The sequence below is a fragment of the Saccopteryx bilineata genome, chromosome X (genome assembly GCF_036850765.1).
Source record: "Saccopteryx bilineata isolate mSacBil1 chromosome X, mSacBil1_pri_phased_curated, whole genome shotgun sequence".
Taxonomy (NCBI): Eukaryota; Metazoa; Chordata; class Mammalia; order Chiroptera; family Emballonuridae; genus Saccopteryx; species Saccopteryx bilineata.
In genome coordinates this window covers 61,488,796-61,515,422 of record NC_089502.1, presented here as the reverse complement: position 1 = coordinate 61,515,422, position 26,627 = coordinate 61,488,796, and the positions used below count along the sequence as shown (strand labels likewise).

The following is a 26,627-nucleotide window of genomic DNA, read 5'->3' as shown; positions in this document are numbered from 1 at the left end:
AAAAAGTAGAACACAAGTATTCATTTAGCTATGTACCAGCGAAAAAGAGCAGTAAAGACTGTATTTAAAAGATACCAAAACCCTAACCAGTTGGCTCAGTGGCAGAGCGTTGACCTGGTGTGTAGAAGTCCTGGGTTCAATTCCCGGTCAGGGCACACAGGAGAAGTGACCAACTGTTTCTCCACCCCTCTCCCTTTTTCTCTCTCTCCAGGGATCAACTAGTTCAAGCAAGTTGGCCCTGGGTGCTAAGGATGCTCCATGGCCTCACCTTAGGTGCTAAAATAGCTTGGCTGCCAAGCAACAGAGCAGTGGCCCCAGATGGGCAGAGCATCACTTGGTAGGGGGCTTGCCTGGTGGATCCCGGTAGGGGTGCATGCGGGAATCTGTCTCTCTGCCTCTCACTTAATTTAAAAAAAAAAAGATGATACCAGAAATGTATACTTCAGAATAGCAGAAGAAAAAATTAATTATGTTTTACCATAGCCAGGCTCAATTACTCCATAGGCCTACTTAAATCCTTCAGTTCAGATATTCATTCAAGCATACCTCTCAATAATCAATATTTTCATTCCGTCAATCAGTCTTTTCTAAGCTGAGTAGGATAAATCTATACTTTAAGGTAACACTCCTCGTTTGGGGAAATTAAGTGTCAAAGCCTACACAGCTAAAAAGCAGGTGCTGATCCACAGGATCCCAGAAACATCCTGCCAGGTGAGATGTCCAAAAACCTCTTTAAAAACTTTTTTTATTTATTGATTGATTTTAAGGAGGGGAGGGGAGGGGAGGAGAGGGGAGGGGAGGGTGAGTCTGAGAGAAAGAAAGAGAGAAAGGAGAAATGTGGGTGGGGGGGCACTGATTTGTTTTTCTACTTACCTATACATTCACTGTTTGATTCTTGTATGTGCCCCGACCAGGGACCAACCTGCAACCTGGCGTACTGAGACAACACTAACTAATTGAGCTGCCCGGCCAGGTCGTACCTAAAACCTCTTAAAGTCATGTGTTCTCAAACAGTGCCATTTTTCTAATATTACATTTCACAGCAGTGATTTTGATCTTAATTATCTATGTATTTACATATGATTATTTAAATACGTATGTTATAAAACAAAGGTATTTTCAATAGTTGAACAACCTGTATTTCCTTTACATACCTGCTTCAGTTTTTCATCTGTAAGACAATTCAGTTCAATAATAAACTCACTGTCCGTAGGGGAGATTTGAGCAGAAGGATCAATTATTTTAATAATATCAAGTTGCTCCCGAAGACCCATCTCAGTACTGACTTTACGACTCAGATACTCAATATATTCCACCTATGCAATGAAAAATTGTAATAAACAAGATCAATGCCAAGACCTCTGATCGTTTAGTGCATCATTTATAACGTGTTTAATATCAAAGCAATTAATAGTATATTTGTTCCCTATAAAAAGTTATAGCTCAAATTCAGATTTACTAAAGCAATCCACATTTACTCTGTGACTTTAAACAGGCAATAAACCGAGGTTCGCATGTTCTCCACATACATGCTCTTAATTAAGAATGCTGAGATCACTACCTGCTCATCATTTGTCATCGCACTCCAAGGAAGTTCATCTAAATTCCGGTGCTTATTTTTCTTTTTAGAAAGCAGGCAAGGCGACGTTGGAATGCTAGGTATGACGTCAGAAAGCACGTCGCTCCCGCTGGCAATGTCACTGCCTGGTAGCTTTATAAAAATAAGGAAAAATGGGTAAAGAAAGCAAAATTTGTTTAAAATGTATTTTAAATACAACATACTTTATACTTATTAAAAACTACTTTCATAAAAGACTAATGACAAAGACAAAATCAGAAGACATTCATTCTGATTCACTCCTATTTTAGACAGTGCAGCAAAATCAATATACTCTTTGTATGCAGTCCCCTGTTCAATGAGAGATCTTTTCCAAAGCTTAAAATCATTACCAAGACCTGTTAAAACGTTAACTTAAAGAGTTCATCATCATTTAGGCTTTTAGTTCATAATGTGAAGGCAGGCCAGGGCCTACAAAGCATAATGAAGAAGGAGCACTGGTCTCCATCTCAGAAGTCTGAGCGAGTTGCCATCACCGGGCTCTTGGCCCGACACCACTCTAGACATACTCCAACACAAAGACAAACCAACCATTGTCCTTGCCCTCAAGTTTGGTATTAACGATCCCAAGACAATTAAAGTGATTAAAATATGCCCTTAATATAATGCAAAAACACTTTTAAGACTGAAAGTATTATATAAAAAAAAAACTAGAGCGAAAAAAGGTAAGACACAATATGGAGGCAAAAGAGAAACACAACAGTGACGGAAATGATCTGACTTTGGGTGATGGGCACACAACACAATCAACAGTTCAAATGCCATGGAGATGTTTACCTGAGACCTAAGTACTCTTATTGATCAATGTCACCCATTCAATTTATTTTTCTCAATAAAATGTTTCAAAAAAAAAGAGAAATGCAAGTGAGCCTAATACACAGAAAAATCAGTTTAAAGTGAGATGAACAGCAAAAATATGTGCTATAATTTTGTAGCCTATTAAAAGCCAGTTAGGATAAATTTTAAAAGCTTTATTGATTTATAACTAATATACAAAGAACTATAACATGCTTAATGTATACTATTTGTTGAGTTTGGACATCTGCATATACCCTGAACCCATCACCCCAATCAAGTTAATAAACACACATCCACTAACCACCTCCAAAACTCAGAAAGGGTTTAATTTTAAAGAAATGTGTTTAACTCATTTATCAAAAAGATAAAATATTCTCTTTTACAAGAAGTACATAACCATTTTCAAAGATAAAGCTTTTGTTTTTATAAGGTACAAAACAGAACTTTGTTGTTGCTTGGTTCCAAGACTTTGTAATTATATCGGAATTCTGGATGAATAACTAGGTTTTTGAAGTTACCAAAAGAGAAAAGCTACTTTTGTCATAAAGACACTGTCAATTGATGTATTTGGCTTCCTATTTTACCCAAAGCACTAAAATAGGTACAGGGGACTCAAAGAGTGCAAGTCACGATGCTCACAGAAAAACTTGATACTCGGGGACACAACACAATAATAAACATACAATTATACAACATAGAAAATGCTGAATGTTAGGTTTGATATGACAGGTCACCAATGGAAAGATCTAGCAGTAAGTTGAAGCTGCAGGATTAAAGCTTAGGAAAGCTACCAGGGGGCTGGGTATTAAGGAATCAACCGCATAGAAGAGAAGAATGAAGTCACAAAAATAGTGCTGGTCACTATGCAGGGTAACCACCGTGTTTAGAAAGGAACTGTCTAAACTACTACTCTTAAAAACCACATTTACTTTGACAGTCCTTGATGAATCCAAGTCTATAAGTAACTTCCAACAATTTGTATAACTTTCTTTAAAATCTCATTAACAACACTGTTTGAATTGCTCACCCTTAGCCCTAATGTTACCTAGTCACCGTCGTGAAAGGATGATTACTGAACATACACATGAAGGCTACCTCTTTTTCAGCCTTTAATATCAAAAAGGAATATACTTTACTTTTTCCCTTTGAAAGAGTTCAAATCACATTATGCCATTAAAGATCTCCCTAGGGTTCCTGAAAGAAAATGAAACACTCATCAGATGAAAGGCCTCCTTTACTTCATGCCCCTTTGATAAACTAGGTAGAGAAAGAACTCTCAAAATATCTGTGCTCAAATTTAAAAAAATTTCCATGGAAATATTTAGCAAATATATGCTAGGTGCCAGATAATGTTAAGCACTTAAATCTGTGTCTTTAATTATGTTTATGTGTTTGTTGGGGGGGGTGTAAAAAAGGCAACTAATGATTCGTTGATCATTTTTTTAGGGAAAAGTAACAAGATCCCAAACAGAGTTCAAATCCCAGCTTCTACTGCTCACTAACTGTGGGTCCTTGTGGATGTTGGTTCACTCCTTTGAGCTTCAGAACCTTCCTTTTAAGTTATGGTTAATGCCATACACTTCAGAGAACTGTTATAAGGTTGAAATTAGGTAATATGTGCAGCACATCAGTGACACTTAATAGATAGGCATACTTTGCTTTTTCCATATCCTGTCATGGTTTTGGACCCTAAAAACAGTGGCAGAAACCCTCAGAGAATGTCATGTTACTCAAGTAGCTGGGTTAAGTTTCACAAGGTAATCTCTCAGAGTGGCAGAGGGGGGAAAGGAAAAGGTATTCGGGTAAGGAGAATAATTTAGTAAAACAGATGGAAAAAACCAATATGATTAAAACAGAAAATTGTGCTAGAAATGTGAAAGCTAACAGAAGAAACAGAAACCTACGGGATATGTGGAAGCAAGCCAATAACACTCCCTAAGTAGAAGTAACTTGATGAAAGTGGTCTCAAAAGAATAGTTCAAAAGCAACTTGGGGACAAAAAAGAATGATGAAAGGCTAGAAATAAGGCCCTGGCCGGTTGGCTCAGTGGTAGAGCATTGGCCTGGCGTGCAGGAGTCCTGGGTTCGATTTCCAGCCAGGGCACACAGGAGAGGCGCCCATCTGCTTCTCCACCCCTCCCCCTCTCCTTCCTCTCTGTCTGTCTCTTCCCTCCCACAGCCAAGACTCCATTGGAGCAAAGTTTGCCCGGGCGCTGAGGATGGCTCTGTGGCCTCTGCCTCAGGCGCTAGAATGGCTCTGATTGCGGCAGAGCGACGCCCCAGATGGGCAGAGCATTGGCCCCCTGGTGGGCGTGCCGAGTGGATCCTGGTCGGGAGCATGCGGGAGTCTGTTTGACTGCCTCCCCGTTTCCAACTTCGGAAAAATACAAAAAAAAAAGAAAGGCTAGAAATAGACAGGAAGCTCCTCTTTGATCTAGGCCCGGACTAAGATAAGCAAAACTGGAAAGAAAAATGAGAAAAGTTTGAATAAGAAAACAATTTACAAGGCTGTTCACGACCAACTGGAGACCAGAAGAAAACCAGCAACATTTCCGTCACACAATCCATCCAGGGTGATGCACTTAAACACCTCAATTTTTAGAACAATATACCTGACGCAATGTTACAGATCTTTTAGTCTAGCACCCTCATTTTACAAATAAGGAAAAGTGATGTCTAGAGAGGATCACAGAGTTAGTGGCAATATCTAAAGTAGCACACAAGTCCAGTGCTTTCAATTGTGCAAGGATGTCTTGCCTTGCCAGTTTATGGAATGAGAGAAGATGGAGATTTTGCAGTGATTATGCGAGAAGCAAGAACAAGTGCCCTTTGAAATGATAATAGCCGTTTTGCACTACATTCTAGGACATGTCACAGTGTCTATTTTTTTCCCACGGAAACACTATAATTGGAAGTTTCATTACTGATCAAGGACTCAGCATCAGATAATAGGTTAGCATTAAATAATCAGGTCATCCAACTGGAAATTTCAAAGTCATTTGGAGATATGGGATGAGAGCAGCAGATGTACATGACAATCAACTGTATGGCTCCTGTATAAATATCAGACCACCAGTTTTCCATTTTATTACCGATAATATATTTCAGGATAAAAATGCTTAATAATTCTCATCCCATATTTTACATAGACAACATTATCTGGTATATTTATATTAAAATCAGTAATTGTGGCACATAGGGAGAATTAAATCAAACTCTGCCCTATTTTCTGCAGTATGAAGCAAAATTTTATGAGTAAGCTCATTTCTGTAACAGCTGATATGTAGTTTCAAGTTGCACCTCTAGGTTTTAAGGATGACAGCGGAGTTATTCACTCTTTAAATTTTCTATGCTTTCCTGCTCCACAGTAAAATAATTTCTCAAGCTCTAAGGCTAGTCACATATATCTTTAATAACCAAAGGACTGCAAGCAAAGAAAATGATCAGCAAAGCAAAATGATCTAAGGCTATTTCAAATGCTAAGATGCTACTTCATTCAAAGGTCAAAATCCTGTCTTATTAAATAGCATCTTGCCCTGGCCGGTTGGCTCAGCGGTAGAGCGTCGGCCTAGCGTGCGGAGGACCCGGGTTCGATTCCCGGCCAGGGCACACAGGAGAAGCGCCCATTTGCTTCTCCACCCCTCCGCCGCGCTTTCCTCTCTGTCTCTCTCTTCCCCTCCCGCAGCCAAGGCTCCATTGGAGCAAAGATGGCCCGGGCACTGGGGATGGCTCCTTGGCCTCTGCCCCAGGTGCTAGAGTGGCTCTGGTCACAACATGGCGACACCCAGGATGGGCAGAGCGTCGCCCCATGGTGGGCGTGCCGGGTGGATCCCAGTCGGGCGCATGCGGGAGTCTGTCTGACTGTCTCTCCCTGTTTCTAGCTTAATAAAAATGAAAAAAAAAATAATAAAATAAATAAATAAATAGCATCTTTCCACACTCTATTGACTCATTTATATTTACTTTAGTAGTAACTGAAAACATCTGTTAAAAAAGAAAAGATTTAAACAGATGCAGTTTTTAATCACAACAGGGACAACACGGATTTTTAAACTATAGTCAACAATTTTTAGTCTACATTAATCCAAACACACAATCTGTAATTATCTTCTTAGATACTCTACTGCTCATCATTATGAGGTCCTACAAAAACAAGAGCACATTTTAAACCTCTCAGCATATTTAAATAGCAAATATCCATGGCAACAGAGTACCCACACTCCAATTTCATAAGTGGGAAAACGCATTACCAAGGCAGGCCTGATTTTTGTTCCAGTGCTCTCTACTCAGTCACGTGCATTAACAGTGAATGGCTGAGGACAGAGCTCCACTGTAACTCCTCATGAAATGAGGGAAGAAGTCAGCAATTTAAAAATGCCTGCCACTTTGCAGCATTTGAAGAACTCTTTATGGACACGAAATAAAGCAGAAAAATGTTTCTCTGGATTATCAGGACTCTATCCGGTAGCGTTTTATCAACAGTCTTGTAGTCTGCTTTTAAACACAAAGAGTGACCTGACCAGGTGGTGGCACAGTGGATAGTGTCGGCCTGGGATGCCGAGGACCCAGGTTTGAGACCCCGAGGTCACCAGCTTGAAAGCAGGCTCATCTGATTTGAGCAAAGCTCACCAGCTTGGACCCAAGGTCACTAGCTTGAGTAAGGGGTCACTCGGTCTGCTGAAGGCCCACGGACAAGGCACATATGAGAAAGCAATCAATGAACAACTAAGGTGTCACAATGCGCAACGAGAAACTAATGATTGATGCTTCTCATCTCTCCGTTCCTGTCTGTCCCTATCTGTCCCTCTGACTCTCTCTCTGTAAAAATACATAAATAAATAAACACAAAGTGTGAGCTTAAAACATGAGGCACTGAAGAATAAAAAGGTACCCACACACAGATTCTCACTTCTGTGTTACCTTTAACAGGAAAACAATGTAAACGCATGTACACAGGGGAATGGTTTCACAAGTTCCGGCACATCCAGTACCAGGAATATTATGTAGTAGTTAAAAGAGTCATTATGAAGATCATGACAAAGTTTGTATGTGAAACGAGAAAATTTTATTGCAGTATTTTATGCAGAAGGGAACACTTCCTAACTCATTTTATGAGGTCAAAGCCATATAAAGACATCACAAGAAAACTACAGATCAATATCCCCCTGAATACAGATGTAAAAATCCTCAACAAAATATACACTAGCAAACAAATCCAGCTGCATATTAAAAGGTTTATATACCAATTAAAATGAGTTCCAAGAATGCAAGGGTGAGTCAACATACAAAAATCACTTGATGTTGAATATCATATTAATAGAATGGGGGAAATTGCATGAACATCTCAATACATGCAAAAAAAAAGGCATTTGACAAAAATCTAATGCACTTTCAGATAAAAACACTGAACTAGAAACAGAAGGGAAATTCTTCAATATGTTAAAGGGCTTTTATTTAAAAAAATCTACTGCTAACATTATAGTCAATGGTGAAAAAGTGACTGAAAGCTTTTCCCTAAGATTAGAAAAAAGAAAAGAACGCCTGCTTTTGCCACTTCTAGACAACAGTGTACTGGAGATCGGGGCAGAGCAATTTAACGAGGAAAGGGAAAAAAAGCTATCCAGATTGAATAGGAAGAAAAAAAACCCCTCTCTATTCACAGATGACAGGAGTTTAAATATAGAAAACCCTAAGAAATCTACAGGGAAAAAAGAAACTATTAAAGCTAACAACAGAGTTCAGCAAAGTTGCAGGATATAAAATCAAAATACAAAAAGCAGTTGTATTTCTATACAGTAGAAATGAACAATCCAAAAATTGAGAAAACAATTCCATTTACAACTGCATCAAAAGAATGAAATATTTAGGAATAAACTGAATCAAAAAAGCACAAGATTTGGACACTGAAAACTATGAAACACCATTGAAAGAAACTAAGAACTAAATAATGATATCCCATCTCTTGTCCAAGACTGGAAGATTTAATACTGTTACATGGCAGTACCTTGCCAAATCAATCTAGAGTCAACGCAATTCCGATCAAAATTCTGACTGCCATTTTTGCAGAAATGGACAGACAACCTAATCCTAACATTCATATGAAATCACAAAAGAGACTCCAAATAACCAAAGCAATCTTGCAAAAGAACAAAGTGAGAGAACTTCCTGATTTCAAACTTCCTGATTTCAAACATACTACAAAGCCAGGTTAATTAAAAACAGTATAATACTGGCATAAGGATAGACATCTATATTAATTAAATAGACAGTCCAGAACTAAACCTATGTATCAATGACCACAAAGGTACCAAGACCATTTGATAAGGAAAGAACATAGCCTTTCAAACAAACGGTGCTTGAACTGGATATATATGCAAAAGAATAAATCCGGACCCTATCTTACACCACACACAGAAAGTAACTAAAATGGATCAAAGACCTAAAAGATAGAACTAAAACCTAAGAAGGTTTTTAAAGATAACATCGTAAGCACAGCATTCAAAGAAATAAAACAGGTAAATTAGACTTCATTAAAATTAATACCTTTTGGCCTGACCAGGCAATGGTGCAGTGGATAGTGTCGACCTGGGACACTACAGACAAGGTTTGAAAGCCTGAGGTTGCAAACTTGAGCACAGGCTCACCAGTTTGAGCCCACGGTTGCTGCCTTGAGCATGGGATCATAGACATGACCCCATGGTCGCTGGCTTGAGCAAGAGGTCATTGACCCAGCAGGAGCCCCCCGGTCAAGGCACATATGAGAAAGCAATCAAGGAACAACTAAGGCGCCACAACAAGTTGATGCTTCTCCTCTCTCTCCCTTCCTGTCTCTTTCTCTTAAAAAAAAGAAAAGAAAAAACTTTTGGAGATGAGGGGAGGTGGAAGAGGGCCAAGAGAGGATACATGATAGTGGAAAGGCCTTTACTCTGGGTGCTGAGCACATAGTGCAGTACACAGATGATGTGTCTGTTATTGAGTTGTACACTTGAAACCTGTATGGTTGTATTATCCAATGCCACCGCAATAAATTCAGTAAAAAAAATAAAAATTTTTGTGGGTCAAAGGACACTTACCAAGTGAAGAGATGCTATTAAGTGCAAAGACAACACACAGAATGGGAAACATTTCTGCGAATCGTATGTAGTATAATGGTCTAGTAGCCATAACATAAAGAACTCTTACAATTCAACAATAAAAGACAAATAATACAATTTAAAAAGGGCAACAGGTTTGAGCAAAATTTTTTTTCTAAAGAAGTTATTCAAATGGCCAATAAGCACAAGAAAGGATGCTCGGCCCTGGCCGGTTGGCTCAGCAGTAGAGCGTGCGGAGGACCCGGGTTCGATTCCCAGCCAGGGCATACAGGAGAGGCGCCCATTTGCTTCTCCACCCCTCCGCCGCGCCTTCTTCTCTGTCTCTCTCCTCCCCTCCCGCAGCCAAGGCTCCACTGGAGCAAAGATGGCCTGGGCGCTGGGGATGGCTCTGTGGCCTCTGCCTCAGGCGCTAGAGTGGCTCTGGTCGCAACATGGCGACACCCAGGATGGGCAGAGCATCGCCCCCTGGTGGGCAGAGCATTGCCCCATGGTGGGCGTGCCGGGTGGATCCCGGTCGGGCACATGCAGGAGTCTGTCTGACTGTCTCTCCCTGTTTCTAGCTTCAGAAAAATGAAAAAAAAAGAAAGAAAAAAAAAAGAAAGGATGCTCAACATCATCAGTCTTCAGGGACAGGCAAATCAAAGCCACAATGATACCACTTTACAAACAGCAGGATGGCTACACCCAAATCAGACAATACCAAGTGCCGTCTTCAAGGAGGTGGAGAAACTGGAACTTTGATACAGTCACGTGCCACAAATGTTTCAGTCAATAGCAGACCCTGTATATAAGGGTGGTCCCATAAGATTGTAATGAAGTTGAAATATTCCTATTGCCTACTGACATCTTAGCACTCATAACATCAAAGCGTAACACTTCACTCATATGTCTGTTGTGATGCTAATGTAAATAAACCTACTGTACTGCCAGTGGTACAAAAAGTATAGCATAGAATTAGGTAGAGTATGTAATAGTTGATAATAAGAAATAACTGTTCATGGTTTGTGTTTTTACTATACTGTACTTTTTATCATTATACCATTATTTTAGAGTGCATTTTCTACTTATTAAAAAAGGTTTGCTGTAAACAGGGTCACGTCACTCCAGCAGCAGCCTCACGTCTTGTGTGTGTCGTAGTTCTCAATTGCATCATTTTCTTTCTGCTAGATTTAATCTTCTGTTGCTTTAGAAAGTAATGTGCTGTATAAGCCGGTAACCTCAGAGGAATAGGCCGGATCATACAGCCTAGGTGTGCAGTAGGCACTACCACCCAGGTTTGTGGACGTGCACTCAGTGATGTCCGCACAAGAAAATCACCGAATGATGCAGTTGTCAAAACATATCCCTGGCACGAAGGACGTGACTGCACTACTGGTGGGAATGTAAAATGGTACAGCCACTTTGGAAAACATTTTGGCAGGTCCACAGAAAAGTTAAACATAAAGATATCACATGACCCAGCAATTCCACTTGTAAGTACATATCCTCGCGAATTAAAAATACCATCTATGTAAGAACTTGTACTTGAATGTTCGCAGCATCCAATTCAATGTGCAAACAACTCAACTGTCCATCGGTTGATGAACAGATAAACATAATGTGGTGCATCTGTACAATCAATGGAATACTGAGCCACAGAAAGGAATCGCTGTGAACGGAAAGTTTCCGTGCCTCCCCCTGAAAATCTCTATCCTGAAGCCCTGATCACCAATGTGCCAGTATTTGAAGGGAAGACAAGGCTTTGAAAGGTAAGTAGGCTTCTGTGATTCAAGAAGGGGAAGCACTCATGATGGGACTGGTGACTTTATAAGGGAATAGAGAGACCACAGCTCGCTCACTTGCTTGCTCTCTCCCCACCCCTTTCCATGTGAAGATACAGCAGCCATCTGCAAACCAGGAAGAGGGCCCCTGTAGAGCCTGCCCACGCTGGCATCCTGACCCCAGACTTCCAGCCTCCAGAACTGCAGAAACAAATGTCTGTTGTTTAAGACACCCAGACTGTAATATATGCAATAGCAACTTGAACTAAGACAGGAATGAAGTACTGTTACATGCTACAACATGGATGAACCTTGAAAACATGCTAACTGAAAGAATTCAGAAACAAAAGGCTACATATATGAGTCCATTTATATGAAATGTCCAGAAAGGCAAATCCATATAGAAAGTAGATCAGTGACTGCCAGGTGATGGGGGTGGGGGGACCGGAGACTACCCCCTAACAGGGATGGATTTCTTTTTGGGATGATGAAAGTGTCCTGGAATTTGTGGTGATGGATGCACATCACTGTGAATATATTAAAAATTGCTGAATTATATACTATAAAATTATTTAAATAGTGAATTTTATCTCAATCTTTTTAACTTTAAAGAAATGATATACCGTATTTTTTCACTCTATAAGACGCACCTGACCATAAGACACACCTAGGGTTTTAAGGAGGAAAGTAAGAAAAAAAATATTCTGAACCAAATGGTGTGTTAAAATATTTAATAAAAGACCATATTTTTCACTCCATAAGAAGCACGGGCACTTTCCCCTCCATTTTTGGGGGGGAAAACGTGTTTCTTATGGAGCGAAAAATCCAATAATTTTTATGCAAATCATATTTACAACTATATATAAAACAGAACCCTTTGGAATTATATAACACAAAAATACAGAGGCTGTGAATGATTTCTCTCCTCTTCAAAAATTTAAACTTCAGTGCTGCATTGCTTATAACAAGAAAAAAACTGAAACCAATCTAAATATCACTAGGAAAACTTACTAAATTATTATGCAGCTCTCAGAAATAACGAAATACTACTAGTTGAAAAAAGGACAGGGCCAAACAGTAGTTGAAGTATGATTTAATATAATGCAAACAGACTAGTGTCTATACAAGCTCTTAACAGAGCTAACCACAGCAGAGTGGAACTTAAAAAACTCTTATTTTTAATTTTATGTCACCCAATATTATTTTAATAAAAGCTATCTGAAAAGAAATAATACTTAATTCCTCTTTAGAATACAACTTCAAGTATTTGGATGGCTTTCAAACACATTAAACATTCAAGGATCTGTTGAAGATAACACTTGTTGTATTCAAGAGAAGCATCTTTAAATGTTACTGTCTTTTCCAATCAGAAAATGAGCGTGGCAACAAGATGATATGCGCTTTCTGATAGACTGCATTATCATTATCAGGCAACAGTTCCAAGCAATTTGCCACAAAGCCATGTTTTACATGATATATACGCCACCAGGAAGAAAGGACACTATCCAGAGAAAAACAGCTCTACATATAAAGAGAATACAAAATGAGAAATTATATTTCTGAAAACATGGTTCAAAGTTATGTATTTATGATGACACTGATTTGTGATCTGAGATATATAACATGACCTTGATATAAGGATGCTATGTCTATAAGGACATGAAAGCTTTATAATGTAGGTAATGTAGGAAGAGTAAATTTGCTTTGATTCACGCACAGAAAGGTAGTGATGAGACAAAAATTACTTGAAAATCTACAAAAGGATGTTAGTAGCATCAGAAACCTAACAGGTATAGTAAGTAGCAAAAAATAAAGGATACACATTCCATCTTATTCTCAATGTTGTCAGAGATTTGGTAGGTTTGGATAAACACTGGAGAAATTTGCTTTGAGATACAGATGAAAATATCAAAACAGTGATCCACACTTGTACTTAGGAAGTAATGAAGGTAATATAAGGGGAAAAAACCTACCTGCCATTCAAACTCGCTATCTGACCAATCCCAGTATGTGCTGATAGAAGAGGAAACATCACTGCAGACACTCCCCTCAGGGAACAAATCAAAAGAGGTAAAGTCTTGATCATCTAACAGGGAATAGCAATCATCTTGATCTCCGACAGAAACTGATGAGAACAGCTCCTCACTGCATTCTGAGCTGGCCACACTCGTCCCACAGGAAGTGAGGTTCCACCTTAAGAAGAGGACACAGAAAAAACCACAGCAGGAATTAGAGAATCCATCCAACTTTTAAGATGTTCAGAATATAGTTATGAGGAATGGGAGTATATTTTAGATAGGATCATGATATTATGATTGTTTTCAAAAGATTTATCTTTTGAGGTTATATACTGAAAAATACTGGAAGGAAATGTCTGGGATTTGTCTCAACATAATTAGGAAGGGCTTGATAATGAGCAGGGATGCCACCTGTGAATAACTGTTGCAGCTGGGTGATGGGGATGTCAGGTTCATTACGCTATTCTTCCTACTGTGTATCTGTCTGAAACTTTTTATAATATATTATTTTTAAATGTATTTAAATTAGAGATCAAGTAAAACCTTCACCATAAGCAAAACATATAGCATGCTGGTTATGAGTAAGCTCTGAGGTCAAACTGAGTTCAAATTCTGACTTGGTCACTTTCTTGCTGTGCGATCTTAAACAAGAAACACCCTCTCCAAGCCCGTGTTATCATTTTGAAACCACAGTTATTGTGCAAATTACATAAGAATGCATAAAAACGCTTAGCAGACATAAAAAGTGCTCAATACATAGCAGCTATTATATTATTAATGGAAGAGGGTAGTCATTGCAAGACAGAGAAGAGCACCATGAAAGCATACAGGTAGAAGCTCAAAAGTGTTTCTTATATTTAGAAACTTTTGGCCCTGGCAGTTGTTCAGTGGATAGAGCGTCAGCCTGGCGTATGATTGCCCTGGGTTCAATTCCCAGTCGGGGCACACAGAAGCACCCATCTGCTTCTCTCCCTCCCTCTCTTTCCCTCTACCCCTCCTGCAGCCAGTGGCTCGATTGTTTCAAGTGTGGCCCCAGGCCCTGAAGATAGCTCAGCTGGTCTGGCTGCATCAGCCTCAGGTGCTAAAAATAGCTCAGCATTCGAGCATTGGCCCCAGATGGGGATTACAGGTGGATCCCAGTTGGGGTGCATGCAGGAATATACCTCACTATCTCCTCTCCTCTCACCTAAAAACAATAAAAATAAATTTAGAAAAAGAAAAGCTTTCCCATATTGACCCTGGCTGGTTGGCTCAGTAATAGAGTGTCAGCCTGGCGTGTGGATATCCTGGTTTGATCCCTGGTCAAGGCACACATGAGAAGCAACCATCTGCTTCTCTTCCCTTCCCTCTGTCCATTTTCTCTCTTTCCTCCCCACTTGCAGCCAGTGGCTCAGTTGGTCCATCCAAGCATTGGCCTCAGGTGCTGAGGACAGCCTGGCTGATTGGAGCATCAGCCCCTGGTGTGGGTTGCCTGGTGGATCCTGGTTGTGGCGCATGTGGGAGTCTATCTCCTCTCTTCTCACTTAAAAAAACAAAACAAAAACTTTTACATATCAATGGTTTAGGAGTCATTGCAAAGATGTTGGAGTAAGAAAGGAGTAATTAAGAAGATTAAAATGACCAATAATACCCAGTAATAACTAATTCATGATATTTTGGTACTTCTGCATGCATATATATTTTTTAACAGAACCAGCATTCTATATATATTGTAGTATTCAGCTTTCTTTCACTTATTTTAAGACCTATATAATATTCCATTGATTAAATGCATCATAATTTATTTATTAACCTTATTCCTTCAATAATATACTTAAGCTATCCAATTTTTTGGTATTACAAATAATATTGAGATAAAAACTTTTTGTTTATAATTGTGGTATTTATTCAAATATATAATCTCAATCAGGATAGATTACTTGAAAGGAAGTACTGCGTCGTAAAATACAAACACTCCTAAAGATAATATACTTAACTACCTTTCTGAAAGGCTGCACTGGTTTACACTCCCCAAAGCAGTACATGAAAGTGCTCATATCAGCCTAAGCCAGTGGTGGCGCAGTGGATAGAATATCAGATTGGGACACAGAAGACCCAGGTTTGAAACACCAAGGTCACCGGCTTGAGTACAGGTTCATCTGACTTGAGCACAGGCTCACCAGCTTGAGCTCGGGGTTACTGGCTTGAGCGTGGGATCACAGACATGACCCAAAGGTCGCTGGCTCGAGCAAGGGGTTACTCGGTCTGCTGTAGTCCCCGGTCAAGGCACACATGAGAAAGCAATCAATGAACGAAGGTGCCGCAAGGAAGAATTGATGCTTCTCATCTCTCTCCCTTCCCACCTGTCTGACCCTGTTTGTCCCTCTCTGTCTCTCTGTCACAAAAAAAAAAAAAAAAAAGTGCTCATTTCACCACAACCTTAACAGCACTGGCATTTTCATTTCTCAAATTTTTACCTGATGGGAGAAAAACATTTTATATCAATTTTAATTCTTTGATTACTGGTAGGATCAAATTAAAATTATTAGCTATTCTGCTATAGCGTTTTTCTGTTAATATTTTCCTTATTGATTTTGTAAAGAGTTCTTTATGCATTAAGGATATTGACATTTCATCCGTAAAATATGTTGCAAAATTATAATTTTTTTTGGTCTTGAAATCTATAAATCTGTTTTCTTCTGTAAATTTCCACTAGCTTTATACTAGTTAGGAGATGATTTTCATTGCTTTGGCAGTAGTAGCCTAGGAAATTAATCCTTAAGATAATGATTTAGTATATCCAATATAATAAGGAACTGAAATAATAACTTCCTGAAGGAAAGCCTGTTATTTACCTATAATTAGGTTGTTTCACATTTATTAAATCCAGTTTTTTCTTACATTGTATATTTCACTTTTTAACTCCCCTTCTTATTTTGCATGACTAGCCTTAATTCCAAAGCTCTTAATTTACAAAATTCAAGAAACCCAGCAAATTCTTTGGCACCTTTTCTGCTTAGCTAAAGGTCAAGTATTTTAAATCTCTGAAACACACACACAGAGATACATACACCCTTTTATAAACAGGCAAATTATAAAATTCATCTAAGAATCCAAGAATATAACTTGTAACATTACCTAATTTCATCACATACTTGCTAGGCAGGAAGTATCCTCCCTTATTAAAAGACCAACAAACCCAGAAGAATTCACCAAACTGTCAAGGTCATGTATTAAAACAATATAAAAGCTGTGAATAGTAATCATAAGTTCTATCCTGGACACAGGTCAACTATATCTATATTGTGTACTGGGCAAACTATTTTCTCTCTTTTGTCTGCAAATTGCATGAGTTATTTTTTTTAACCTTTATTCAATCACCCACTCAACAAACATTTAGTCAGAATCCTCTATGTGCCAAGTACTGTATCATGTGCTAGAAAAAGCTGTTAGATAATTGTTTTTAATGAGAATTCCTTTTCAGTTTGCAAAACTTTAATAGAAATGTGTTATCTCCCTTTCAGAAATAATGATTTTTAAAAACTATGCCATATTTAATAACCTTATGCTTAAATCACTGACAAGGGAGTCAGGAATTTTGCAGACTTGGTTTACTATTGGTTTTGTGTTACCCTTAGGGCAAAATCAGTATGTTCCTCAGTTCTCCAGATCCATGACTTTAAGAGATAAAAAGTTCCGGGTATTCTTAAGTCTTTTGCCTTTTCTCTTAAAAAAAAAAAAAAAAAAACAACAGCCTGACCTGTGGTGGTGCAGTGGATAAAGCATCAACCTGGAACGCTGAGGTCACCGGTTCAAAACCCTGGGCTTGCCTGGTCAAGGCACATATGGGAATTGATGTTGCCTGCTCCTCCCCCTTCACTCTCTCCCTCCCTTCTCTAAAATGAAAAAATAAAAACATAAAAACAGTAGCATGAAACCTGGCTCATACTTAAATCACTTACAAAACACAAAAATAGTATGTTTTACTATTAGAGATATTTTTAATTCTATTATCTTCTAAATTTGTAAATCTTATCTTTATTATTAAAAGCAACGTCAATAAAAACAAAGTAGGAAATACTTTTATCTATTACTTGTGGTAGTGTTAAGTTGGCATAATTTTTCTGAAAAGTATTTGGTAGTGTGTATATATCAAGAGCTTTAGAACTGCTCATTCCTTTCAACTCATTAATCTATCCCCTTGCACAAACAGAAATTTGGAAAAAAGATGTACAAACATGTCTAAACAGTATTTTAATAGCAAAAAAAAAAAGGAGAAATAAACAACTCTGAGAATGAGGAATAATTAATAACAGTTTTTATAATAATTAAAAATCTTATTTTCAGACTATTTATTGAAAAGGAAAACACTCAGAATATAAATGCAAATAACCTAGTCACAAATTATACACATGGCCTGATTCTGATTTTTAGTACTTATATATGTACATAAAAAGAAAATTAAAAGTAACATAAAAATGTTGACAGTTATCTTGAATGAAAAGGATCATTGAGTGGTCTTTAGTTTTGTATATGACCACAATTTTCTATAATAAGCTTTCATAATAAAAAGCTATGGGATTCTCTCCGACTGTTCTGTTGGTTTCAAATGTATAACAAATGATCAGTGAGTACATGCACTCGCCACTGAACTACTCAAATTTACAAAGCCTTTACATCTTATTCCACTAAGAGAAAGCTCCCTAAGACTAAGATTCTAGCTATAACCATAAAATATATTCACAAAGGAGACTTTCTCCATACCATAAGAATGTTGCAAAGAATCCAAGTGAAATGTGGTTTAACCCAATAACTAGGCTTCCTGCCCAAATTTTAATTAAAAAAAAAGGTAAAGCGAAGAGTATTTATCTACAAGGCTGTTTTTTTGCCAAGAATCCAAAAACAAAGGGCTTTCAATGGTATTTTGGTAAAATCAGGAAAAGCATGTACACCCTACATACATTCTTCTGCAGTCCTTTCTCTCGCATAAACCTGACCATTACCTCTCAGGATGAGAAGCCAGCCAATAAGCAGTATAGTCCCACTGTCCGGCTAATGAAAGTCATTCCAAATCTGTGCCATTCATTCTCAGAGAATAGTCCCCTCACACCAAGAATATTCCATCACTGACTCCCTGCCAGAATCCCTACAGAGCACCCCTGACCTCAGCTACTCCTCTGGAGCCCCCAGGTCCAACTTTGGAGCAAAGAACACAACCCTCCTAACTCGACTCAAATTCCCAACTCCCTCCCAGTGACTGTAATTGTCTTGGGATAATTACACATTCCTCTTACCTCCTCTACAGTCTCGAAAAGACAAACATTCCAGGTCATATTTTTTCCCCTTCGTATTTATTGATTGATTTTAGAGAGGAGGCGGGGAAGAGAAAGGGAGAGGGAGATGGGGGGGAGAGAAAGAGAGAAAGAGAGAGAGAGAGAGAGAGAGAGAGAGAGAGATAGATGGATAGATGGCGGGGGCAGGGAGAGAAGGGCTCCAGGTCATTTTTAAGGCAATTTCTTCCACTTGGGCTTCTGAGTTTACCCGTTCTACCTCTGTGATGCCCCCCCTTGTATTTCCAATTTCTCCCTTTCCTGTAGGTTGCTTCTAAGGAGCTAAATCTCTATTCTCAGAAAGTAAAAACTAAATACGGCAAAAGACAAAGAAATCACCTTTATTTCCAAATATTACCACATCTCCTTTCCTTCCTGTCCCTGCTAAATTTATTGGAAAGGTACAGCTAATGTCTCAGCCTTGGTAACCCACAGTTCTACTTGTGTCACGCTACCAGAATTTCTGTTCTGATTACTCCCAAATCTGTATTTTTTTTAGCCTGGAAAGTTCTCCCAAACCTGATCCCCATTCTTAACTTGTCTCAGCAAGTCCCCAAACCAAATTCCTCCTGCCTCTGTAACCTACATCCCTTCGTGGAACGTGCTCTCCCGCCTGTGACAAGCAGCTCTTCTGCACCTCTATTTCTATCCTGAGATAGGAAAACTGTGGGTGGTACAAAAACACACAGTAGTCCTGGGGTTTTTCTGGTTATGAGTGATTGAAAACAGGGCTGCAAAATCACTTAACGAAGTAACTGCTTTATACAATAGCTCACTTCGCATCCTGCCAACAGGCTGTGCAAAAGGTGTGGGGGACTTTCCTCCCACACAATTTTTGCAATTATTCAGCGTCAAAGCACTGATGCACTCCGGAAAGATGAAGAAACTAACACATCCAGCAGTTCCTATTAACCTCCTTCATCTCACAATTTAATTACAGGACCTACCAATAACATTATAATTTTTTCAATTTGCTAAGATAAAATGACATCTTTTTTTTTTTTTTGATGGTGATGGTGGAAGTCACAGTGGACAATTGTGAAGAGAAAACGCACAACCATATCAGAAAAATCATGTCCCCAACATCAAAAAAAGAAAAGTCTTTAACATTATATATATTCCACATTGACATTTGAATTTTAAAAAATATTTACATTATTTTGCTTATTGAAATTCATTTTATTCTCCCAAATTCCAGACAAACCTACCTTGGTGGTAAAACCCTAAAAGATACTACCAGGAAAGTGAATTCTTAGCAAAATGGCTGTGTTCATGTACTTTACTTTCCACCGAACCTAGACCAGTAATACACCAACCGAAGTCACAGGTGACCCTAACCTAAACACCACAAGCATTCAACCTTAGCGGTTATAAGTAATAGTGCCAGACTCTCATGGTTCATGAAGGTCGCAAACGTAGCCCAGAGTCTAACAAACGGAACACGCAGCAAATTGTCACCATCCTAAGGCCCTTATCAACAGCAATATTTAAACAATCTCCACAGCTTTCTTATCAGGCAACGAGTAAGAAGCAAAATGAAGGTAAGTCAAGAGTCTGTCCACATACAAGCTTTCTACTTTCTTTCTTTCTTTTTTTTTTTTTTTCATTTTTCCGAAGCTGGAAACGGGGAGGCAGTCAGACAGACTCCCGCTTGCGACTGACCGGGATCCACCCGGCATGCCGACCAGGGGGCGAAGCTCTGCCCCTCTGGGGAGTCGCTCTGTTGCGTCCAGAACTATTCTAGCGCCTGAGGCAGAGGCCATCTTTGCTCCAATGGAGCCTCGCTGCAGGAGGGGAAGAGAGAGACAGAGAAGGAAGGAGAGGGGGAGGGGTGGAGAAGCAAATGGGCGCTTCTCCTGTGTGCCCTGGCCGGGAATCGAACCCTGGACTCCTTCTGCACGCCAGGCCGATGCTCTACCGCTGAGCTAACCAGCCAGGGCCAAGCTTTCTACTTTCAATGAAATTTGTTTTATAATGTCTAAACCCAAAACAGAATATACTCTATCTACTATATAGATATGATTTTGGGATTGTTGCTCAAATTGGTGAATGATCTGATGAAGAAAATAAAAGGCAACAAATAAAACTTCAAAATAAAATATAAATAAAAGAACTCCCTAAATTCTGCCCCATGTACACGAGTTAGCCGTTTACTTCTCCCTGAATATTGGAAGCACATGGTCTTCTCAAACACTATCGTGAGCAGAACATTCCAGAAGAAGTTTTTAAAGCCATGGGAGGCCAGGGCAGAATCATCACCTGCTCTAAGCACCGCTAATTCTGCCCTCCTTGGTCTCTGCTGGGAAGAACAGAGCAAGATATATCAGACCTCCTACTTCCATTCCAAGCCTTGCGAGAAGCAGGGTAGGAGAGGAAGGTTTTTTAAAAAAGCAGACAGTAACTAGGAAAAATAATGCTTGACTTGGAAAAACAGGGTTGAACAGGAAGTTCCCCCTCTCCTCTCTTCACTGCCCCATTCTGCAAAAACCAAACTGAAATCAACATTGTTTTGATTTCACCAGTTTCTGAGAAAAGGGGTAGGAAGACACAAGGAAAAAAAATGAGGAGAAAACAGTAGGAAATATATTATTCTGTTGCTTCATCCCCCACCCCCTAACCCATCTCGTGTGTACTCTCAGCCTCTGTCCCTACACTCCCTCGCCCTCACCATCAGAGCAAGCTAATTCTGAAATAATTTCTTTCCTGTGTTCAACTTAAAGCAACGCTGCAAAATGTAAATACCAAATGTGCACAATAAAAGTATTCTTTTACAGTATTTTCCAATACGAGCTATCCTAAGCATACTGATCTCATGAATACGTGACACTCACGTTATAGTTACCTGATGGGTTAAATAGGCCTCTGAGTGCTAGTCTAAGAAACTATAACAACCATTTAGAACAGGGGAGCCTTTAGCTCTGTTCCAAGTTTCAACACTGGCTCCAAAGGAGTAATCATGGTTTTGCCTAACTCATTTTTATGACCTTGAACTAAGGCTTTTCTCTCTGGGCCTCAGTTAACACCACTTCCTTTTCAAATGTGTTTCACTGATGTCCTGGATGACTTTTTCATTTATAGCACCTTGTTTCCAGACATTATAACTTTCTTGTATGTAAGAAACATGTTTCATACAACCCTTGTATCTGATAGAAGCTCAGTTAGGCTGCAGACTGATTTAAAAGATAGCTGGGAACATACAAAAAAAAACACTAAAATGTGGAAAGATCTATTCATGCTCACATTACAAACTGGATCAGAAATCAAAATGAGAATCCTTAATTGAACTCCAGTATTTTCCATAGCTGACTCCTCTCTTCCTCCCTTTTTCTCCACACATCCACCCAGGCCTTTGCATAGGTATCTCAAACATCCACCTATAAAGGTTGGGGTTATGTGCAAAAACATCTTCAAGTCCCCCACATCTGATATAACACTTAAATGCTTGCATGAGAGAAGTCTCCAGAATACTCCCTTCTAATAAAAGTTTATAGTTAGAGGAAGCACCCTCTGAATAAATTCGTATTAAGCAAACTTATCAAATCTCGCTCCATCCTTCCACGGGGGAGCAAATCTAAGAGACGCGCTACATGAAGGAATCTTCCAGATTTAAGCTTGTACATTTTTGGAAGGGCCTGAAGAGCAAAGGTAAAGAGTTAATAAAGGGTGGGGAGAGTATTGTCTGGTTTCCTACAGCTTTACTAAAAAAATGGGGGACTGGATTTGTGAAACAGGTTAAAAATTGGGGGGAAAGAACACTATAGCTTTAAATGGGCCACGTTTCAAAAGATCCATGGATTGGTTTTGAGCCATCGAAAACCCACGGCTCGGAAATGGAAGGGGTTAAACTTTTGCGGGTGGAAGGGGAGCAACTAAAAATCAAAGGTGAGGATTTGGGACTCGCAGGAGACAGATGGGGGAGGAGGAAGGGAGAGAGGAGGGAGGGAGGGACGAGGAAGGAGGGGCAGGGCGGAATCGCCACGGTCAGAAGATGAAGGGGAAGAGAGCAAAATGCCGGCCTAAAGGAAAAAGGGAGGGCAGGGGTGAAAGGAGGGGGGAGGGAGGGAGGGAGGGACAGAGCCTGGGAATAAGCGCCGGTCGGAAAGGCCGGTGGGGGAGGGGCGCGTGGCCGTGCAGACCCGGGGCGGGACCCCAAGCCGGCGCCGAGCGCCGGCCCCGGCTGGAGGCAGGGCTGCGGGCCGGCGCCCCGCCCCCGCGGCCGCGACCGGCGGCTCCTACCTGTTGGTGTGGAAGCGGTGGAGTGGGTCGGTGCGATGGCAGGAAGAGAGCTGGCAGCCGAAGTCGCTGATGTCCAGGCAGCCCGGCTCCTCGCTCGGGCAGGTGCCCGCCCCGCGAGGGGGTGCTAGGAGCGGGAAGGGCTCCTCAGGGGTCAGAAACTTCTCGTACGAAGTGGCGGCCGGTGCCTCGTCAGACATGGCTGCAAAAGGCCAGGCTAAGGTTCCCTCTCGGCTCGGGCCCCGGGCTGCTCCCGCGTCCGCCCCTGCCCCTGCCCCCGCTCTGACCTGTCCGCTGTAGTCGTCGCCGTCGCGCCCGGCTGTAGCCGCCTCAGGTCACCAGCAGGCTGAGCGCCGCGGCCCGACGCCGCCCCAGGAGTATGGCCCCGCGCGATCGGGCTGCTCCGGTCCGCTGTCGCCTCCGGGCCCCCGCGCCAGCGACCCAGGGGCTTCCGCAGCCGCCTCTGTCGCCGGCCTTGCTGCCGCCCAGCCCAGCCTCGTCCGCGGAGTGCCGCCGCCGCCGCCGCCGCCTCCCGACGCGCCCACTGCAATCACCGCCCGGCGACTGCTGCAGTCCGCCCAGCGTCCGCCGGGAAGAGAAGGGCGGTGGGAAGCTGCTCCCTCCGCCCCCTGCTGGAGCGGAGGAGGAACTGAGCCTCTACAGGCCGCCGCCGCCGCTGCACCGCCCACTCCCCTCCACGCGGCCAATCCAGGCGCCTAAAAGGCAATTCCAGGCGCCTAAAAGGCTGAACACTTCAGGCCAACCCCTTCCTCCGCCTTCTCTCCCACGGCTGCTTACTGAACAGCCAGCCGCAGGACTTCGAAAAGGGACTTAGCCAAGGTAACACTGTGGTTGCGATAGAAAGAATCCAGATACCCCGGTTACCAGCACGATCACCCTGTCCCAGTTCATCAAGTATTTATTGAGCTCCTGCAGATGTGTGCCTAGTACTGCGCAATGAGCTTTAATAGAAATGAGCAAAGCAGAGAAAAATAGTCCCTGCCTCATCTCTGGTCACCAAACCCTGAGAATTAAAGGCAACAGCCACCAGGCTACTCAGAGGTGCTGGACACGTCGAGCTCTTTTGTGCTCTGTGCTGTGGATTGCATTATGCATTCTGCTTAGAATGCCCTGCCGTTCCTCCCTTGCTATTCCTTAAAGCCCCAGTTCAAACGTTACCTCTTTGGTGAAGCCTTCCCTGACTCGAAGGAGACTTAGGTATCCCTACCAATGCTCCTGTAGAAAGGGTGCTTCATTTGTCCAACTTAAATCAACTGACTATATGTCACATACTGTTCTTTCTTTCTCTCTTTTATATGTATTCTGGACAAGTGGTTCCAGATCTTAGGTCAACACATTTTTTAAAATAGAGGAAAACACAAGATTGCTAATTTCTTATTTTGACAATTGAACACAATTTTTAAAACTACCTACTACTACCTGACCTGTGGTGGCGCAGTGGATAAAGCAAGGACCTGGAACCCTGAGGTCGTCAGATTAAAACCCTGTGCTGTAAGGCGCACAGGGGAGTTGATGCTTCCTGCTCCTCCCTCCTTCTTTCTCTTATTCTCTTTCTCTTTCTCTCTCTCTCTCTCTCTCTCTCTCTCTCTCTCTCTCTCCTCTATATAAAAATGAATAAATAAAATCTAAAAAAAAGTTAAATAAAAACCTACCCACTACTATGTTGTTAAAGGAAGTACATTTCCATATAAAATTATGTGAGCCCTGAGTACTAATAAGGGTCCCTGGAGGCTAACCGGGCTCAAAACAAACCAACAACAAAAAAAGGCAGACCCTCTCAGCGGTTTCTGCACGGGGCCTTCATACAATCTGCACCTCCCAGAGAACTCTCTATAGCAGTGGTTCTCAACCTTTCTATTGCCGTGACCCCGCAATACAGTTCCTCATGTTGCGGTGACCCCAAACCAAAAAATAATTTTGGTGGCTACTTCATAACTGTAATTTTGCCACAGTTATGATTCGGAACGTAAATACCTGATATGCATTATGTATTTTCCGATGGCTTTAGGCGACCCTGCCGGGGTTGCGACCCACAGGTTGAGAACCGCTGCTCTATAGACGCAGCCTACCTCTACGCTGCTAACCTGCCTGCCTACACTGTTTCCGCCATCTGAGCCAGCCCTTACAAAGGAGTTCCTGCAATTATATTTCCATCAATAGGACTGAGGCCTTCCCCCACCCAATCAGGTTGGTTCTATCTGACCTATCAGGGGCGAGGATCAGGTATTTAAGTCAGCTCACCTGCTGCTCCCCTTCTAGTGAAATAAATATATGCACAAACTACAGAGAGGACCAGAGGAAACCTGCATCAAGGAGGCGCTGAGGAACTGCGTCGCGGGGGAACGACAACGGACGACGACGACGACGGTGTCCAGGACTGGCATCGGTTGGCACAGGCCAGTGGAAGCCGGCAGAGGTCAGTGGAGCTTACTAGCGGGGACTGGCCCCAGGGCCTTCATATTCCCAGGGGCGGCATTCGGGTTACCTGCTGTTTTTACAGCAACCCTGCTCCATCCAGCACTACCACGCTGTGTTGCAACCATGCTCTAACCTAGCTGTCTGGCAATCCTGCTTTGGCACTACCCAGTTGTCTGGAGGTCCCGCTCGAGCACTATGAAGCTGTCTCACAGCCATACTTTATTATCATGAAGCTGTTCATACTAAATAAGGTTTTTCTTTTACCATACCCTAATTGGGTATTCCTCTTGCTGTTTGAATTGACACCAAGAATCCTCGGTTGACAATAAAGGCATAATCTCTCAATAAATCATTAAATATATTCGTTTGTAGGAGGGGCAAGTGCTGGGGAAACAGTTGTGTTAGGTTGGCTTGCTTGCATTTCGCATGATTAACGCAGAGATGAGTTTAATAGGGGTTGCACGTCCTGGGCCCTGACTTCTAAAGGGCCCTGCAAAACACCAGCTTTACACTGTTTTCTAATGACAAGGGACACTATTGGAAGCCGATCAACAGCTACTGGTTGATGTAAGGACCAAGAAAAGATCAAAATGTTAGATTCAGGAAAGTGTGCTGGGATTGCCAGAGTGTAGGAGCAGAGACAGGGAAGTAATGATAGGGACCCTGTAAGGCTGAGAACAAAGGAAGACAAACGTTTGCATTCCATTGGTCAGAGACCCTTATCAGAAGTTTATGTTTGAAATTCACCAATGAGCTAGACCCAGCCCCTGTTGCTATGCTGTGTGCGACCCCCTTAGCGAATAGGTAGCTGCCACATCTGCTTCTGTATAATGCTTGCTTACTTAGGATATATAAGGACATAGCTGTAAGCGCCAGGCACGATTTCCGTTTGTAGCTCCTTGTGGGTACGGTGTCTCCAGACACCTGGGAATTCGCCCCTGCACAGGTTAAACTGGCCAATAAAGAAACATCTATACTCCTGAAAGTCTCTGACGTCTGTTCTCGTACCCGGTGCATGCTACAGTTGACATAGTCACAGCAAAGAAGATCAACAACTGCTGGTTGACACAGTCACAGCAAGGAAAAGGCACGATACTTCCCCCTTTAAAGTTTGGAATTAATTTGGTTTTTTATCCCCCCTTTTCTGGGTGCTATCATTTATGGCACAGGAATAATAGCACCGACTTTCCCTGCAGATTTGTAGTAATTTCTCTGGAAATGAGACAGAGGTTGTGAGTTCCACAGAAAAGCCTATAAACCCCCTTGCCTGGGCCCATAGACATAGGAGGCTGGCTATGATATCCCCCGAAAAGGGCTAAGTCTGTGGGAAAATTCCCTCCTATAAATCATATTAGGAAA

General features: G+C 41.3%; 2 protein-coding genes across 2 annotated transcripts in view; one reads left to right on the top strand and one right to left on the bottom strand.

Annotated features, from left to right (window-relative positions):
- Positions 1 to 23,406, bottom strand: part of FAM199X (family with sequence similarity 199, X-linked) — a 27,679-nt gene extending 4,273 nt beyond the window's left edge. Inside the window, exons 1-5 of the mRNA XM_066250404.1 lie at positions 23,117 to 23,406; positions 22,833 to 23,031; positions 13,243 to 13,462; positions 1,562 to 1,711; positions 1,155 to 1,316 (exon numbers count right to left, since the gene is read on the bottom strand). Of these exons, the coding sequence (XP_066106501.1) occupies positions 1,155 to 1,316; positions 1,562 to 1,711; positions 13,243 to 13,462; positions 22,833 to 23,029 (729 nt within the window). The 5' untranslated portion in view covers positions 23,030 to 23,031; positions 23,117 to 23,406. The remainder of the gene's footprint in view (positions 1 to 1,154; positions 1,317 to 1,561; positions 1,712 to 13,242; positions 13,463 to 22,832; positions 23,032 to 23,116) is intronic.
- Positions 23,209 to 26,627, top strand: LOC136317583 (uncharacterized). Its single transcript, XM_066250405.1, has 2 exons — positions 23,209 to 23,669; positions 25,110 to 26,627. The coding sequence occupies exon 1, from the start codon at positions 23,209 to 23,211 to the stop codon at positions 23,662 to 23,664; it is 456 nt and encodes a 151-aa protein (XP_066106502.1). The 3' UTR covers positions 23,665 to 23,669; positions 25,110 to 26,627.